Here is an 18,061-nt window from a genome sequence, read left to right as displayed (position 1 = left end):
CCGGGTCACGCGGCACGACAGCTCGAGTCATGTGATACCAAGATGGCGGCGCCGCGGTAGCTGGATCCGGGTTGTGGCGTCCGAGGAGCCGCGACGGTTTCTGCCTTCGGGCCGTGGGAGTCGCCACGCTTGGCTGGTCCGTGCGGCAGCCCGTAGCCCCGCACTGGGCAACCGTCCAGAGGTGGGGCTGTTGCCGTGGCGGTGTGCTCGGGGGAGCGCCGGTGACCTCGCTGCGGGTGCCCTGCGCCCGCCGCGGTCGCGGGAGGAGGCGAAGGGCAACCAGTCTCCTGGGTCTTCCTGACCTGCGGAGTTCCTGAGGCCTCCGGAAGCCTTGAAGGAGCCATACCTTTGAGGGGCTGCGGGAGCTCGAACCTCCGGTTTATGACTGGCAGCCGCGGACTCCTGAGGGCGCAAAGAAGACTGCTCCGCAGGGACTTTGCTTCCTCCTCCAGAGGCCTGGCTCCCCCGCGTTGGCTGCCTCCGCATCTGTGCTACGTCCTCTCCATGTTCTTCCCATATACCTGGAAATATGATCAGCGCCCCTGACGTGGTGGCCTTCACCAAAGAGGACGAGTACGAGGAGGAGCCTTACAATGAGCCAGCACTGCCCGAGGAGTACTCGGTGCCGCTTTTCCCCTTTGCCAGCCAAGGAGCCAATCCATGGTCCAAACTGTCTGGGGCCAAGTTCTCTCGGGACTTCATCCTTATTTCCGAATTCTCTGAGCAGGTGGGACCCCAGCCCTTACTGACCATCCCCAATGACACCAAAGTTTTTGGTACTTTTGATCTCAATTATTTCTCTTTGCGGATCATGTCTGTGGATTACCAGGCGTCCTTCGTGGGGCATCCTCCTGGCTCTGCCTACCCCAAACTGAACTTCGTGGAGGACTCCAAGGTAGTGCTGGGAGACTCCAAGGAAGGGGCCTTTGCCTACGTGCACCATCTCACCCTGTACGACCTGGAGGCCCGCGGCTTTGTGAGACCCTTTTGTATGGCTTATATCTCGGCAGACCAGCACAAAATTATGCAGCAGTTCCAGGAGCTCTCAGCTGAATTTTCCAAAGCATCAGAGTGCTTGAAGACAGGCAACAGAAAGGCTTTTGCCGGGGAACTTGAAAAAAAACTGAAAGATTTAGATTACACCAGGACAGTGCTACACACGGAGACAGAGATCCAGAAGAAAGCTAACGACAAAGGCTTTTACTCATCTCAGGCCATCGAGAAGGCCAATGAACTGGCCAGCGTAGAGAAGTCCATCATCGAACATCAAGACCTTCTGAGGCAGATCCGCTCATACCCTCATCGCAAGTTGAGGGGGTCCAGTTTGTGTCCTAGGGAATCGGAGCACACCCAGGATCCACCCAGCCAGGCAGCCACTACCTCTGACCCTGAAGAGTCTGCTGACACCGACCATTATGCCTGCAGACCCTCCTACACCCCGAAACTCATCAAAGCAAAGTCCACCAAGTGTTTTGACAAGAAGCTCAAGACCTTGGAGGAGCTCTGTGACACTGAGTACTTCACCCAGACCCTGGCGCAGCTCCGCCATGTTGAGCACATGTTCAGAGGGGACCTTTGTTACCTCCTGACCAGTCAGATTGACAGAGCACTCCTGAAGCAACAACACATCACCAGCTTCCTTTTTGAAGACTTGGTGGAGGTCGGCAACAGACCGGCTGAAAAACAGGAGAGCACAGTCTCTAAGCCCCATCACTACGGGCCGCCTTCTGAGTCTCCAGAAGACTGTTTGGTTCCTCAAGTGTTAATCAGCGTAGGCTCCTACAAATCCAGCGTGGAGTCCGTGCTCATCAAGATGGAGCAGGACTTTGGAGATGAGGCATCAAGGGAAGCGGCAGTGATGGAATCAAGCAGTTTTGACCTCCAGGAGAACTTGGACTACCTGGAGATGGACATGAAAGGGAGCGTTAGTAGCGGAGAGAGCATCGAGGTTCTGGGCACAGAGAAACCCACCTCTGTGCTGTCGAAGTCTGAGAGCCAGTCCAGCCTCACAGTGCCCTTGAGCCCCCAGGTGGTCCGGAGCAAGGCGGTCAGCCACAGGACCATCAGTGGGGACAGCATCGAAGTCCTCAGCACCTGCCCTTCTGAGGCCCTCATCCCCGACGACTTCAAGGCCAGCTATCCAAGTGCCATTAACGAGGAGGAGTCCTACGCAGAGAGTGGCCAGGGGGCCATCCACTTCCAGGCAGGCATCAGCCCACCAGAGCTGGGGGAGGCTGAGGAGGGCAGCTCAGGCCTCACTTCGCTACAGACAGATGCCTCCTGCTGCATCGGGAGGGAAGCTGGTGCTCTGCTGGTGCCACTCTCCACCCCAGGCCACACACACTCCGATGAGGATGGGGTCGTGAGTGTTCCCCCACAGCGCTACCGGCAGAAGGACCAAGGATTCCACGTGGACTTCTCGGTGGAAAATGCCAGTCCTTCTTTCCGAGACAATAGTTGTGAAGGCTTCCCTACTTACGAGCTGGACCCGAGCCACCTGCTGACCAGCCTAGACGGCAGTAAGACCAGCCTAGATGACCACTCCGACGCTACCAGCTATGGGAGCAGTGTAGCCTCCACCAGCTCTGACAGGACTCCCTCCTCCGTGCCTCCTGCTGGCCCCTCTTCCGAGAGGCACAAGAAGAGGGCAGGCCAGAACGCCTTAAAGTTCATCCGTCAGTACCCATTTGCCCACCCAGCCATCTACTCCCTGCTCAGCGGGAGGACGCTGGTGGTCCTGGGGGAAGAGGAGACCATGGTCAGGAAGCTGGTGACTGCACTCTCCATCTTTGTCCCTGGCTACGGCCGCCATGGCAAACCCGTGAAGCATTGGCTCTCCTCCCCTTTGCACATCACGGACTTCCAGAAGTGGAAGCTTATTGGCCTGCAGAGGTAACTGGTCACGGGGTGGGACGGGCCCTGTCCATGAGAGATGAGGTATCCGGTGGCCGTCCCTTGGGGTGAGGTTCATGGGTCCTGTGGGGGCCCCCACACCAACTCACTGTGTCACTTTGGGCAGATCCTTTCCAAAGGGACTTCAGTTGCGAAGTGGTTCCCGACCCTGGTCTGTACCTTGTTGTATCAAAACTGTTGGGAGCATTTTCTAGAATCCCAGGCTCCTTGGCCCCACTTGCAGAGATTCTGATCAGGTTGGCTTGGGGTATGAAGTGGAGTTGCGTGGTTTGCAGCAAGGTTTGGGAATGACTGGACTTCTGGATCTCAGGTCCCTGCTGAGTCTCTAGTTCACACTATGGTGTAAATGACTGAGGCGAGGTCTGGGTCTTAGGAGAGTAGCAGTGCTGGGAGAGGCAGCCTTCCTGGCTCCCCCTCCACTGTCCTGTCGGCTGCGGGAGCGGATTCCTCCGCCTCTTGAAAGCTGTCTGTCTCCGCTTCACTCCCTTGTGCTTTAGCAGTTCCTTTTGGCGTTTTCCACTCTGTTTGTCTGGCTTGAGAGACTCCTGCCCTTGAGTGTGCTCTGGGCTCAGCCTCCTCGCTCCTCTACCCACACCTGCCTTTGCTCACCTGCGACATGCGGGCATTGAGAGGGGTGATAGCTGGAGTCCAGTCCCTGGACCATAGAGAAGGGTATGCTTGAGTTGCTCCCTTGCAGTGGGCACCCAGGCAGGGCCCTCCTCCCTTTTGGGGAAATAGGATGGTTGTGTCACTGAGCAGTCATTTGCCAGATGTTTACTGAGGCTGTTAAGTGGCAGCCACTGTGCCCAAGGCTGGATTACAGATGTGTCCACAGTGGGGCGTCCCTGTGACAGGCTGCCCTGCTCCCACCCCAGCTGTGACCTCTCCGTGGGCTGGGTGTTGGGCCAGTTGCGTCTGATCCCTGTCTGCTGCTCTCATGTCCCCGTGGGGTGAACACCTGCCCTGAAGAAGGTAGGCTGGGTGGCAGGGGCGGAGCCAGGCCCTAGTCCCTGGCCTTGTAGCCATGGAGGGTCCCTCCAGGAAAGTGGGAGGCTCGTCAACAGTGACAGCTGAGACCTTGGAAGTTGTCTGATGACTCGTGCCGTGAGCCCTCCCTCCCAGAGCTCCTGAGTGCACAGGGGTTGAGAATTGGGACATGTGCCCCCAGAGGGTCCTGCTTGGGTGTGAGCCACAGTGGACAGGCTGGGGGCCTTGCTCTCCAGGGCACCTGTCACTGGAGGGTTGACCGAAAGACCAGGAGGAGAGTGGGGACTGGCCTTGCTGCAGCTTCTCTAAAGGTGTCCCAGGAAGTGAGCAGCGATGAGGTGGGGGGCACTCTGAGGGGATGAACCAAGGCTAGGGCGGGGGTCCTGCAGCTGCCCTTCAGAGCAGGAAAGGGCTGCCCCCTGGGATGCATGTTGAACCCTGGCCCCAGGGGTGCTCAGAGCTGAGGTGGGTGGTGAGCCAGGCCGGCAGGCAGGTTGGACACTGAGATAGGAGGCAGATCGAGGCCCCTGAGGGTCAGTGCTAGAGGGTCCCAGCAGAGGGTGCCTCTGTGTGTCCACTGGGCTTGGTCCCATGTGCTAAGTCAGTCTGGAATCTGAGAGCTGGACCCAGGACAGTCCCTCCCCTCCTTCCCCTGGCACTCCTTCCCTCACTGAGCGAACCCCGCCCACCTTCCCGCCTCTGACATGCAGGGTGGCACATGAGTTACAGATCGGAGTCTGCAGAAGCTCCTGGCACCACGCTGGTCAGCACCAGGCTGGGGGTAAGAGCCAGGCACTGTCCTGAGCACCCCGGACTTGGCCTCTGAGGTGACCCAGTAGCTAGGACCAGCATCTGCCTCACAGACAAGGCTCAGAAGTGAAGGAACTTGACCAGGTCACAGAGGAAGAAATGTGTGCACACGGGGGTCAGGGAGGCTGGGTGAGGTTTGAGTTGTCATAAGCCAGGCACAGCAGGAAGCTTGGCATGGCTGCAGGGGAGTCCCTGGGGAAGTAACAGCTGGGCCTCAGAGACCAGCAGAAAGCGGGTCATCAGAGCTTCATGGGCCGCACTAGGATTTGACCTCCATTGTGAGGGCTGAGGAGCTGTGGAAGATCGTCGTGACCACATTCGCCTTCCAGAGAGCACCAGCGAGTGGGGCTGGCCGGGGCCGGCCTCTTGAGAGGGGGCCCCACCCCAGCTTCTGCCCCCTGACCTTGATCTGTGTGTTTCAGGGTGGCATCCCCCTCCAGTGCCGGTGCCCTGCACGCCCTGAGCCGCTACAGCCGCTACACGAGCATCCTTGACCTGGACCGGAAGACCTTGCGCTGCCCACTGTACAGGGGCACCCTGGTGCCGCGGCTGGCAGACCACCGCACACACATCCGGCGGGGCAGCACCTACTTGCTGCACGTGCAGAGCATGCTCGCACAGCTGTGTGCCAAGGCCTTCCTCTACACCTTCTGCCATCACCTGCACCTGCCCGCGCACGGTGGCGAGGCCCCAGAGCTGGCTGCCAGCCGCCAGGCCAGCTTCCTGCAGCTGACGCTGGGGCTAGTGCACGAGGATGTCAAGGTGGTGCGGTACCTGGCGGAGCTGCTGCGGCTGCACTACACGCAGGAGCCACGTGGGACCAGCCAGCCCGCCCTCAGGTTTGACTACGTGCCCAGCTTTCTGTACAAGATCTGAGTCCAGCCCGCCTCGGTGACTGAGACCTGTGACCCAGGGTTGGGGAGGGGCTGGCGTGACTGAGCGGTCCTCTGAGCTGTTCGGACTCCTGCTGTTGTCAGCGGGAAGGACACCAAGGCAGCAGCCATGGTTCCCAGGTGCCTCTGGGCAAGGGTGGAGGGCCTGGCCCTCTGGCAGCGTTGCTTGGAGGAGAGTGGTTGGGGTCGGGCCCAGAGGCTGGGACAGAAGAGTCTCGGTGGTGGATTAGGGCAGCGGGGCCGAGCCCATGTGGAGGACCACGCTGGTTGCGGGCAGCTTCTCTGGACACTCACACAAGCAAGATCGGGGGGCAGCTGTTGCCTGGAGGACACAGTGGGAAGCAGGATGAGGCCCTTCACTTGGCTTCGTGGAGCTGCCTGCTCAGGGAGGCCCCTGAAGGCACCCTGCCCAGGCCTCCCCTCCTGACCAGGCATGGAGGCGCCTGTCTCTGGGCTCCCCAGCTCAGCAGGAGTGAGCGGAGTCACTGGCACCCCATTTTCAGATCTGTTCTTGAGGGTGGGGAGCCCTGGAGACAAGGCCACGGGGTTCCTCAAGAAAGAGCCAGCCCTGTCCACCCTTCCCTGGCCAGGTGATTCTACTGTTTTTTCAAAGGGTCTGCCGACAGGCTGATGCTCAGTTGGCAGAGGTCACCCCAGGCCTCACACCCACAGCAAACCTTTGCAACCACTTCACTACCTCGTGGGGTGTCGCAGGCCTGGCGGCCGCTGGGTCCTACTCAGCCAGCCGCTAGGCTGGGGTCTCCAGGAAGGCTGTGTGGCAGTCTCAGTGATCTGCCTCAGGGCCTGTGCTGGCCTGGAGCATGGGCACCTTACGGCAGCTTGCTCTGCTGCACCGCCCCCCAACCCCCTGCTGAGTCCCCCACACCTTCATCCACCAGGACCCCCGAGGCTCTGACAGTTACCCCTGATGTATATAGACGGATGGTTTTTGCAATCTTGAGACTTTCGTACCTTTTTTCCTTATGCTGTTTTTCCTGAAGTAGAGAGAACTCTTGGTGTTACTGCTTTACGTTTCCCCACATTGTGATAAACACAGCTGAACCAGCCACGGTGGTTGCTCCTGAGCGTGTGTGTGCAAGTCTGCTGGGGCAGCATCTGTGGTGTTGGCTCCATGTCACCTCAGTCCCGTGGCTTCTCCCTGCCTGGGCTTCTGCTCAGGGTCTCCATTCCTGCTGGAGGGCTGTGACTGAGGCCCCTGGGGGGCATTGTGTCGCCTTGTCTTCTCGGCTCTGTGTACCTGTGCTGTCACCTGTGTTCCCCCAGAGGCGTCTCCGGGGATGGCCCGGCAGCTTTTAAACGTGCAGTGTGGGCGCAGGCAGGAAGGCTGACTACCAGCTCCCCCTCCTCGCGTTCTGAGGCTACTTTGTTTCCAGGTAGGTGGCTGATTGTGTCTACTTGGGCCTCCTGGGACACGAGCTTTTGTGACACCTTACATCCAGGGAAGATTGGCGGGCCATGGGTCCCCAGTGACCAGATACTAAGTGATCAGTGGCCCACCTGTTTTGTTCCTGGGCCATCAGCACAGACTCAGCAGTTCACATCTCTTACTTGGGAAGCTGGGAGGGGCAGCAGGTCAGTCACACTGGCCTCCCTGAAGCAAAAGTCCAATTCTGGAGAGTATTTGTGCAGAAGCTACACCTTAAGTGGTCAGGAGACCCCCAGGGTGTGGAGGGCAAGCCTGGCTGGTGTAGAGCAGGCCTGGCCATGGGGCAGCCACAGAGCGGGCACCCGGGAGCCAGTCCCTTGAGCTGTGTCTTCACTGAGAAGTAGCCTTTGCTAACTAGTGGTTGAACTCCAACATTTAAATTTTGGTTAAAAGCCAGCACTGCAGTGTGGCTGTTTCACAGGCTGGCTTGATAGCAAGTATGTTTCTCTTTAGAGGACCTCTAGTGGGAACCAGGCCCTCCCTCTCCTGCCATAGTTCCGGAACTTGCGCAGTGTCAGACGCACCCAGTCTGAGCAGCGGTAGCCTGTGCAGCAGCTCATCTTGTTTGCCCTGTAATAAGTGTTCAAACACCAAGACACTTAGGAAATCAGGGTGTCAGCGCCCCTTCTTCAGTCCTGGTGTCACCTTGGAGGCCCAGGCACTGAAACCTTGAGGTTGGTTTCACCTTCACTTCCAGTCTGTTACATACACTGTGCCCCCCCAGCCCCCACCTTGTTAAAGCAGTCCAGGTTATGAAGAACCTGCTCAAGCTGGCAGTTAAGAGATTTCCAGAAGCTCCACACCCGCCGAACCCTTTTACAGCCCCTGGGGGTCTTGCTCCTTCAGTAGAATCTGATCCCGGGTCATTTCCCAGTTGGTTCTTAACATCTTGTTTTAGGTCAGTTACCATGTGCAGAGATTGTAAATTTCACCCCCAAACTAGTGACAAGTCACAGGAAGGCTGATAGATTCTCCCCCAAGTGCCAGCGCTGCTGCAGCTTGTGACACGTCCCCGGAGGCCAAGCAGTCCAGATGACCCTGCACGCAGCTTGCCGCCCCATCCCCAGCCTTATGTCGCCTGCCTGGCCAGCTTCTCCACTCAGTCCATGATGCTGCTGCTGCCACGTGGTCTCCACACAGACAGGAGCCCTCGACTAGTGGACAGCCTTTCCCATCTCCCTGGAGGCTTGAGAAAGTGCCTTGGCTCGTGTTGTGAAGCAGACCAGCTGGCTTTCTGGCTTTTCCCCAGTGTTGTGATAGAAACTGCTAAAACTGGAATTTTTAAGAGACACGGCATTAACAGACTGCAAAAAGGAAAAGCATCAAATCTCTACTTCTGCCCAGAAGGAAAACCAGCTTCAGCTAGGGTTTGAGCACACTGGCCCTACCTGAGGAGGTTTGGTTACCACTGCTGTGGGGAGGAGGGAGCAGGCGTGTGGGGTGGGCGTGTGGCGCCTTTGTCTCAGGCTGGGCAGTGTGACAACCCCATAGCCTCCAGAGGTGGCGGCTGCCCTGCCCACTACGCTGGAGCCCCCACCCACAGCTGCGTTCAGGCCACAGTGAGAAGCAGAGGGCATGACAAAGTCGCATTTGTCACTTTTTTAAAGGCTATTCTATCATTGCATGTTCCTTGTCATGTGTGAGCGTGGGTCCCCCGGGTGAGCTGTGGGCACTGCAGGGTGAGAGCGCACTGCACAAGTGTGTGCCCACGGCTCTCGGTGTGGCTGCATCAGTTTAACCAGTCATGCCAAACAAATAGTATGAAAAGTGTACTTTTTAAGAAATTAATTTATTTGAGTTGAGATATTTTTGAAATATAAAAATTGGTTGTATTTTTTAAAACTATAATTCCTGTGGTTAAAAATTGACTGTGCTTATTAAAAATGGTCATCTATGTTTTGCACTTGAGATTTGTGGAAAATAAAGTTTCTCTGGGAAGGTGACCTCTGGTTTCCTGATCAGGGGAGGGAGATGGTCGTCTGGACCTTGCCCGTTCCAGACTGGGAGAGGAAACCACACACGTCCCCTGCCTCCCCAGGTGCAAGAGCCGGACTCCCACCTAGCTGGGTGGCACCCGAACAAAATCACCTGACTTGGGATTCTGGTTGAAAGCACAGGCCAGGATGCTCCCACCTTGCCCACATCAGAGCTGAGCCCTTGTCTGGCGTCATAGCAGCTTCTCCCAGCTGCAGCTCAGTGCTTCTGTTTGTCGCAGTGTCAGGAAGCCCAGGGGATCAAGAGGGGGGTAAAGGTCCCAGTGTCTTCCCAGCAGCTGTGCCCACACTCATCTGGATAATTAAGGTGGAATGGCTAAATTGTATTCCATTTTCCCATGATAACTATTTGCAGCTGCGAGAAAGTGAGGTTCAGATTTATACTCCTTCATAACTTGTCCCAGAAGCTTTAAATGTTGATTTGTGAAGAAGGTAAAAAAGGTAGCAAATTCTGAAAAGAGGCCTCTGGGAGGGCCTGTGTGGGGCCCGCAGGGCGCTGGGTCCCTGGGCAGGCAGGCGCTCCTCTAGAAGCCAGGCAGGCCAGGCAGCGGGAATAGGGTGGCGAAGCTCTCCACCTCTGCTCTGAGGGCTGTCACAGCCCGCTGGTGCTCCTCGGCCCCTGCCAGCTTCTCCATGAACTCCTTCAGGGTGGCCTTCACTCCTACAGCATCCTGGATCTGCAGGGTCAGCTCTATGCCTGTGCCAGCGAGAGACACCACTGCCCATGTGCCCAGCAGCCAGCCAACTGCTCTGCTGTCCAGGCCCCAGTGTGCCTCCCACCCACGCCCGCCACCCTCTCTGCCCATGTATTTTGCTGGGCGAGGCTCTGTCCCCTGGCCCATCACCGGCCCTGACGCAGAGCAGTCCTCCCCACCCCATCTCACAGCCCAACGTGGCCAGTAGCCATGCCTCCCCTCACCTCTGTGAATGAAATGGGCAACCTTTCGGAAATCTTCTTCCAAGAGTCCTCGGGAGGTCAGTGCTGGGGTCCCCAGGCGCAGCCCACTGGGCCGTAGTGCGCTTTTGTCACCTTTAAGATAAACAGGCTCTGTCCCCCACTGATCCCACTGAACCAAAAAGGGACGCATGGGCAAAAGGAATGGGCCTGAAGATAACAGTTCAAGCGGACACAGCCCAAGGGGGCCAGAGCAGAAGGCAGAAGCCAGGACGTGGAGCCAGGTGTCTGCACTACTTTAAATACAAGGAAGTGACCTCCTGGACGTGGTCCTTGCTCCTGACACCAGGCGTTCACGTCTGTATCTGAGATGCATCTCCCACATCTTATTCATGAATTGCTGAGAAATCCAGTTTTCCAGAGGGCCCCCGCCTCCCGCACCCTCTCCTGCTCTGTCCTGGGTAGAGTCAGTGTCTCATCAGAGGGGGCAGGTGGGGTGGAGTGAGGGGGGGAGCCTGGCTCCTGTCCCACACAGCACATCTTGTCCCCAGAGCAAGTCACCATCAGTCCCAAGAGATCCAGACAGGAGAGGACCAAGGATGCTCACCTGGGCAGGTATTCTTGTTGCAGGCGATGGAGCAGGCTTCCAGCACCTTCTCTGCCCTGCCGCCATCTGTGCCTTTGGAGCGGAGGTCCACGAGGATCAAGTGGTTGTCAGAACCCCCTGGAAACCAGGTGGGAGGCATGGAAGGTGATCCTATGCTGAGCACAGGGATCCCTCTTCCAAAGAAGTGGCAGGGTGCAAGGGGTAACAGCAGGTGAGGTCAGGAAGGTGACCCCACCACGTGTCCTGCAGGGCTGTCATCACCTGCTAAAGACCCAGGGCCTCAGGGTTTGAGATAAAGCACTGAGTAGTTTAGAAAGGGAACCCGAGGATGCAGAGGGGGGCTGAGGGCATATGGCCAGCCCGGATGGCCCATGGCTGCATCCCAACCCACCAGCTCCTGGAAGCCTGTCGGGGTGACGACCCCCCTTGGGAATTTCCCACTTGTCTCTAGATCCATCTTCAAGGCTCCCTCTAAGGGGCCTCAGGGCAGCAGGCAGGAGGCGATGGAGGTGCCAGGGTAACTGGCACGTCAGGTGCTTTACCCCTAATCCTGCCAAGGTGATTATATCTTCAAAGTGGTGTAGGTAAGGGTATGGAAGAACTTTCTGGAACAGCCCCTGGCCTCCCAGACATCTCTCAAGCACCTGATCTTCACTGTGAATGAACCCTGCTTAATCCCCAGGCACTGACTCAAAGATGCTCATGGCCTAAGCTGACCCTTGGCCCTCGACCCATCCTCCCAACCCTACCCTCACTGCCCCCAACTCCAGCAGTCATGTGGCTTTAGGAACCTCAGATGCCCATTTGTAAAACAAGACCAGTGATTCGCAAGGCTGTTTCAAGGTTCGAATCCAGAGGTCATGTGTCCAGAGCTGGGAAACCTGAGTCAGCCCAGAGCTGTGGCCACCTGCCCAGGCCATGACCTACTGCCACACCCTGATGGAGATGGGATGAGGAGTAGGGCCACCCCATGGGCTCACTTCCGGCTGTACCTGTGACCACTCTGTAGCCCAGTCCCATCAAGGCCTCAGCCAGAGCCCTGCAGTTGGCCACAACCTGGCGCTGGTAGGCTCTGAACTCCGGAGTCATGGCCTGCTTCAGAGCAACCGCGACCCCTGGCAGAAGATGAAAGGCAGACCATGAGTCAAAGAAACACCTGTTTCCACTCAGGCATCCAAGCTTCTCAGTGTCACCAAGGCAGGGTTACACCTCCTCCCGAATGATCCCATTTTAACACTGCCGTTCCCTGGCTGGCTCTCCAGACCTCTCTGAGCAGGAGTTTTTCAGGCAGCCCCCGTCCAGCATGAAGTTCCAGGCTAAGATCGCCACAGGAGAGCTGCTGTCTATCCCCAGCAAGGTGGATGTGGGACATGCTTCACTTAGCTGCCACTGCTTTGATGTGAAGTGAGGCAGCTTTCAGAGCAGAGCTGGGGAGAGGAGTGGCCGATCCACCAGGCTCCTCTGGATTTGTTCCATCCCAAGGGCTGCTTAAAGGGGCACCGAAGATGGAGGAGGATGCAAGCTACCTTCCCGAGTCCTGGCACATTAGCCTCCAGTCAGCATGTGGAAAGGGCTAGAGTGGCCAGTGGATGGGCACTCCACCATCTCAGAGCTGGGGCACCTGGGCGCTGAGCTGGGGGTGTAAAGGGAGCCAACCCGCCCAGCCCAAAACCTAAAACTCGCCCTTCACTGCTTCCTCCACATCCCTCCTTGCAAACACCGGTTGAAAGGGAAGTGACACCTCGACCCCGGCTCTTCCACCAACTGCTTTTCTCCAGAGATGGAGAAGTAACTCTGAGGTCATCACAGATTCTCTAAGGCTTGTGTACCACCAGAGAACTGCTTCTGCCTGGGGTTGGGTGGGGTTGTGAGCAAGGTGGGGATCAGGCTGCGGGGGGGTAACAGCAGGGAAGCCATGGGGTAGGGTGCGTTACCAGCAATGGCGTGGTTGTGAGGTCCCCCTTGCAGGCCTGGGAACACAGCAGAGTTGATGAGCGACTCCAGGTTGTAGCGAGTCTCTTTGCCTGTCTTGGGGTCCACACTGCGCACTCCTGGATGAAGGACAACATGGGACATGGGACAGGCCGTCCCCTCTGTCTTCTCCCTGCCTGGACACAGACCTGGCCCATCCCCCACTCCTGGAGCTGACACTATGGACCAGGGAGGGTGCTTGCTCCTGAGGGGTTAGGGGAGGGGGAACCAAGCTTTAGAGATTAAAGGAAGGATGAAAATGTCCCTTCATCAAGACAGGAACAAGGGGTACACCTTGGGCAGTTTCTCAAAGAGCCGTCCAAGATAATGCCTCTGGAGATGGGGCTCACTCATCTCAGAAGCTTCCTTTCTGAGAAAAGTTAAGGATCAGGGATGGGAGCTGCCAGCATCTCCACTGAGCTTCTTGTGAGCCGGGAGCTGCTCTGAGCAGCTTCCCTAAACTCATTCATTTAATCCTCACAACAGCCATCCCAAGGGACAGGCGCTATTGCGATGATCTGGAGGTGAGGAAACAAGGCACAGAGGAGCTGCACAAGTAGCCCAAGGCCACACAGCGCTTCTGTGGCAGAGCCAGGCCCTGCTCTGCGACTGCGTCAGTCAAACACCACCAACATACAGCAGGGAAAACAAATGTCTCCCAGGTGGGTGGGAAAGGCTGCTGGCCTTGGAAAGCTTCAAGCAGCTGGGGAGGGGCCTCCAAGGAGCAGCAGGGCCCTGGAGGCCCAGTGGGCAATGGTGTGTCCAGCCTTACCCAGGGGCTGGGAAAGGGGGTCTTGCAGGGGTCAAAAAGACTCGGTCCCCAGAGCGGGTTGTCTCTGTTGACGGAGCTTAGTCACTGGTACCATCAAGGGCTGAAGGACCGTGGGACCCTCATCTGGCATCTCGGGAACGGAAACCCCAAACAAAGGCTCCATCATCCAGACCCCTCCCCACCCTCCTGCCCCATGACCTGGACTGCTGTGCTCTCGCCCCCTGCTCTTCACGGGACCCTGACACCCCCCAGGGATAAGCGCACCCTTCCTGTAGAAGATCATGCCGGCGCGGCAGCCCCGCAGGGTCTTGTGGGTGGTGGTGGACACCACGTGGCAGTGCTCGAAGGGGGAAGGCACCACGCCGGCCGCCACCAGCCCGCTGATATGTGCCATGTCAGCCATGAGGTACGCCCCATTGTCGTCAGCGATCTTGCGCAGCCGAGCGTAGTCCAGGTTCCGGGAGTAGCAGCTAGTCCCTGAGACGGCAAGGGTGATGTGCAGTCACCCTTGGAGAGACCTTGACTGGCAGTCAGCTCCAGTGCAGAGCAGAGCCCCGACCCTGCCCACCTGGGGTGCCTGCCTGAAAGCCAGGGCTGCTCCCTCTAAGGTTCAAGAAATCCCATCTGTGCCAAAGGCAACCCTGCCCTCTGCTCCTGTGTCACAGGGTCGGGGGGACAGGTTCCCCACTGTTACCACTCCAGCTCGACAGGGGCCAGTGTGTCCAGATGCTTCTGGAGAGCAGGGCAGTACTAACAGCCCCGAGAGAGACAGAGATACTCAGACCCGAGCAGCCTGGCTGCACAGCAGAGCCTGCAGGGACCAGTACGTGGTGGAAGAGCACACCTCCCATGTGGGGGCTGGGGCCCTGCCCCGCTCTCACCTGCAATGATCAGCCTCGGGTGGAAGAGGCGGGCGTTCTCCTCCAGCTGGTCGTAGTTGATGTAGCCGGTATCGGGATTCACCTGTGGATGTCACGGAGACCACTGCTCCCTCCAGCCACACAGGCCACTCCGCCGGAGCACGCCCATCCATTGAGGGTAAGAGGACTCCCTCCCCTTGCCTAGACCCCTCTGCAGCCCTCACCCCTGACCAGGACTCGAGGGCAAGACAGGCACAAGTGTTTAAAACAGTTAGGTACATCACTCTCGGACAGGACGCCCTGGGGGGTTCCAGCGAGCCATGAACACCCAAGGGTCCCCAGAGCAGGGAGATGAGAGACAGTGATGACGAGACTTCCTGAGGTGCCTTGGAAATGAAGCTCCTTATTCCTACAGGCATGGCCAGTGAGGAAGCTTTGAGAATCAAGCCACAGAATGGAGACACACACACCCGTACCTTGTAAGGCATAGATTCAAAAAAGATGGACGTGGCAGAAATCTTCTTCTTATCAGTCATGAACCCATGGGTCAGGTGGCCCCCATCCGGCAGGTCCAGGCCCATGATGCGGCCATGGGGCTCCACCAGGGCCGTGTACACTGCGAAATTTGCTGGGGAGCCTGGAGTGGACAGACCCGAGAGGCACAATTTACTCCTGCCCACAAGGCCATTGATCACAAGTGGCCGCAACAGCCTGGCTGCTGCCATGCCCTCTCCTGGACCCAGGTGCCCCTGAGTAAGTGGCAAGGACATTCAGAGATAGGGGTGGGGTACCCAGGAGGCATGCGTGCAGTAGGCAGGTGAGGGTGATGGGGGAGACCTCATCTCCCCCATCTGGCAGGGTGTCCTGCTTATACTCCCCTTTTCAGGGAGCCCCAGGACGCTGGCAGGAAGGGGACCACCCAGGCCTGTCTGGACCTGGCCATTACCTGAGTAAGGCTGGACGTTAACCCCCCAGCACTCGGGGTCCAGGCCATAGACCTGCAGCGCTCGCTTCTGACAGAGGACCTCTAGCTCATCGATGAATTCCGTCCCACCATAGTACCTGTGGAGGAAGGCGGGAGGTATAGGCCCACTGGCGCCACTTCTGCATGCAGGACAGAGGCCAGGCTCCTAGTGGGACGAAGGAGCAAGGGTGAGAACACGCACCCTGAACCAGGCCCAGGTGGCCGTGTCTCGCCATCCGTGGGGAGGTCTGACCCCACAACTCAGATGAACCCTGAGGACACTGTCACAGCCATGTGATGGCCTGTGCCAGCTGCCCAGGGATCAATTCATAGCATGTGGAGCAGGACAGTGGTTTCCAGGGGCTGGGAGAGGGAGTTACTGGTTTGGGGGGATTTACTTTGCATTTCTAATAAAATTTTATCTTTTGTTTAATAATTGCATATCACAATGTATGCACTTATGTTTTTTTATTATTTGTGACTAGTTTTGGCCTGGGATAGAAGCCATGCTCTTCAAGTCGACTTGACCTGCCAGAAAATGGGTGCCCCTCTCTCCTGCCGTTGTTGTGGGAACAGAGCTGGGGGCAGGGGTGGTGTGCCATGGTCACCATGCCCTCAGTCCCAGCAAGAAGCAGCAAGACTGCAGCACCACATCTCTGGGCAGAGGCACCAAAGTATCTCCTCCAAGGTCAACTGGAAACACTGGGACCCCAGGCAGCCTGGGGTTTGAACACAAGCTGGGTGTCTCACAATTCCACCTGGTTCCCATACTGACCACCCAGAGTCAGTGCAGACCGACATGCTGAGGGCTCAGACCCACAAGACTGCCCCTCACTTCAGATGCCAAAGGCAAGTCCCTGGTCACTGGGCTACCAGCATTGCTGCCCCAGTTGGCTACAAATGACCCCCTCAGTTCCAGTAATTCACTTGAAAAACTGAAGACTCAGGAAAGCGCCTCACTCATGATCCCTGGTTTATTGTGAAGGACTCAATTTGTGAACAGGACAAGGTTCAGGAGGGCATGTGATCCTACAACCCCCTTCCAGGGGGATGGGTGTGGGGGTCCAAAAATTATGACCCTCTAATCAGTGTAGAACGGCAGGTGACCCTCCCTTTTCCGTGTCCTCTGGGACACAAGTGTGCAATTTTGCAAAAACCACGTGTTAAATTCTGTCATCACCATCTCTGCCTGATGACAACTGTAAGAAACACAAATGAATATGACTTCTCCTGTTTCTCAAGAGGAGAAGCTGACTGAAATCTCTTGTAGGTAAACCCAGTTTTAAAACACTGACCCAGTTTCCAGTGTGGTGGGTCAGTCTCATCTTGGGGTCCCTACTCACACAACCTTCCTCTGGAGGCTCAGCTGCAGCCAGCAGCTGCTCCTTCGGGCCTGGTTGTTATTCTAGAAAGGCCCAGGGGGACTGTGCAAGTGACCCCAAGTATCTTGCCCCCAGAACAGTGGTGCCACCACCCGCTAGGAATCGTTAAGAGAGGAGGAGACAGGAGGCCCTGCCATTGAGAACCTGGCTGTTTTCTGAAATGTCCACTCCCTTCCTGGGAGGCTGGCCTGGATGACACTCACATACCTCTGGCCTGGGTACCCCTCAGAGTACTTGTTGTTCAGGCAAGAGCCTAGGGCCTCCAGAACAGCCCGGCTGGCAAAGTTCTCGGAGGCGATCAGCTCCAGTCCAACCCTCTGCCGGTTACTCTCCTTCTTAATGATGTTGTAAACCTGACAAGAAGAAAACAGGAATGGGGACACTGCAGTTTAACATCTGCTCTGATCTGAGCAATAACTGAGCAAAGAGAAGAGACACTTATCCTTTCATATTTTGCCCTCAGAAGCCAAGTGTAACCAGAATAAGATGACCCCCACAGCACCTGAGGAACAAAGGAAATACTCCTCAAAGCTTTTAGGAAGGAATTAATAGAAAGTGAATTAAGGAGAACAAAACGATGGAAGAAAAGATGATCCTTAAAACACGCATCCCACGGAATTTTAAAATTCTGTGCCATCTTGTTATTTTCATCCCTAGATTTCACCAAGTTTCCCTCCTGAACTTTGTTCTTTATTCCTTTCCTTAAAATAACAGATACCTAGATGAATCCACAGAGACAGAAAACAGACCAGTGGTTGCTGAGGGTTGGGAATCTGGGGGATGGAGGGGGGCAATTGCTGATGGGTTTGAGGTCTCTTTTGGGGGGATTAAAATGTTCTAAAAGCAATCATGAATACACTAAAAACCACTGAATTGTGTACTCTAAATGGGCAACTTGTATGTTAAGTGCATTCACTTATCTCACATGTAAAGCTATTGTAAAAATACATAAATAAAAGATGCTTCTAGAAATGCTCCCCTGAACTGTAAGAAGAGGGTCAAGTCTCAGTGACCCCACCCCTTCCCCTTTCCTCAGCAGCAGCCAGCACACTGCTCTTCACAGAAACTCAGATTTAAATGCACCCTCAAAGGACTTGCAGCCACTTTGCAGCCACTGCCTATAAACCAGTCCTGTATCCAAACCACAAGGCTGTCCCAAACACAGCTCATTTCTGGTGAGAATCAGAGGCCTGAACAAGGACCTCCAACAGCAAAACTTGCAAGAACACCCACAGCCTCACCTCGACATCGTTGTCCTTCAGGGGCTGTGCCAGCATCTTCTCATGCAAGGACCACAAATCGGCATCTCTGGGTGCCTTGTTGACTGGAGCTGCCATTGTGCTGGTTCAGAGGCACCTAAAAATGGAAAAGCTTCAAATATTAAACTCAGTCACAGCTCATCGTCACCTGTCAGTTCCCAAGTTGCTGAAGTACTGACACACGTGTGGGCCTTGTCCCAGAAGCGCCTGGAGAACATGAGAACTCTGCTGCAGATCCACCACATGGGACCACCTGTGGATCCCTGCAGGTCACTGGCTCCTCAGGAGACCTGCCCTCCTTGCCTCG

The 18,061-nt window shown here is 56.6% G+C and overlaps 2 protein-coding genes across 5 annotated transcripts in view; one reads left to right on the top strand and one right to left on the bottom strand.

The window, feature by feature from the left end:
• The first annotated feature begins 29 nt into the window (after positions 1–29).
• On the top strand, positions 30–8,993 carry SMCR8 (SMCR8-C9orf72 complex subunit). Its single transcript, XM_004012734.4, has 2 exons — positions 30–2,892; positions 5,133–8,993. Exons 1-2 carry the CDS (start codon positions 530–532, stop codon positions 5,584–5,586), a joined length of 2,817 nt encoding a protein of 938 aa, XP_004012783.2. The 5' UTR covers positions 30–529; the 3' UTR covers positions 5,587–8,993.
• The window catches only part of SHMT1 (serine hydroxymethyltransferase 1), a 26,698-nt gene continuing 17,457 nt past the window's right edge, over positions 8,821–18,061 (bottom strand). For 2 of the 4 annotated variants that reach the window (XM_027973956.2, XM_027973955.2), the window contains exons 2-12: positions 17,737–17,851; positions 16,703–16,848; positions 15,096–15,211; positions 14,626–14,786; positions 14,171–14,252; positions 13,554–13,766; positions 12,481–12,597; positions 11,539–11,661; positions 10,547–10,663; positions 9,964–10,074; positions 8,821–9,741 (exon numbers count right to left, since the gene is read on the bottom strand). In XM_027973956.2, coding sequence (XP_027829757.1) covers positions 9,569–9,741; positions 9,964–10,074; positions 10,547–10,663; positions 11,539–11,661; positions 12,481–12,597; positions 13,554–13,766; positions 14,171–14,252; positions 14,626–14,786; positions 15,096–15,211; positions 16,703–16,848; positions 17,737–17,832 — 1,455 coding nt within the window. In that variant the 5' untranslated portion in view covers positions 17,833–17,851 and the 3' untranslated portion in view covers positions 8,821–9,568. 4 annotated transcript variants of the gene reach the window in all.

This window comes from Ovis aries, chromosome 11, assembly GCF_016772045.2.
Source record: "Ovis aries strain OAR_USU_Benz2616 breed Rambouillet chromosome 11, ARS-UI_Ramb_v3.0, whole genome shotgun sequence".
Lineage (NCBI taxonomy): Eukaryota > Metazoa > Chordata > Mammalia > Artiodactyla > Bovidae > Ovis > Ovis aries.
This window is presented reverse-complemented; position numbering and strand designations above follow the sequence as displayed.

Excerpts from the sequence above, each read along its gene's own strand:
- SMCR8 (XM_004012734.4), top strand. The coding sequence starts at position 530 with ATGATCAGCGCCCCTGACGTGGTGGCCTTCACCAAAGAGGACGAGTAC. Across the intron at positions 2,893-5,132 it reads AAGCTTATTGGCCTGCAGAG|GGTGGCATCCCCCTCCAGTG; the intron begins GTAACTGGTCAC and ends TGTGTGTTTCAG.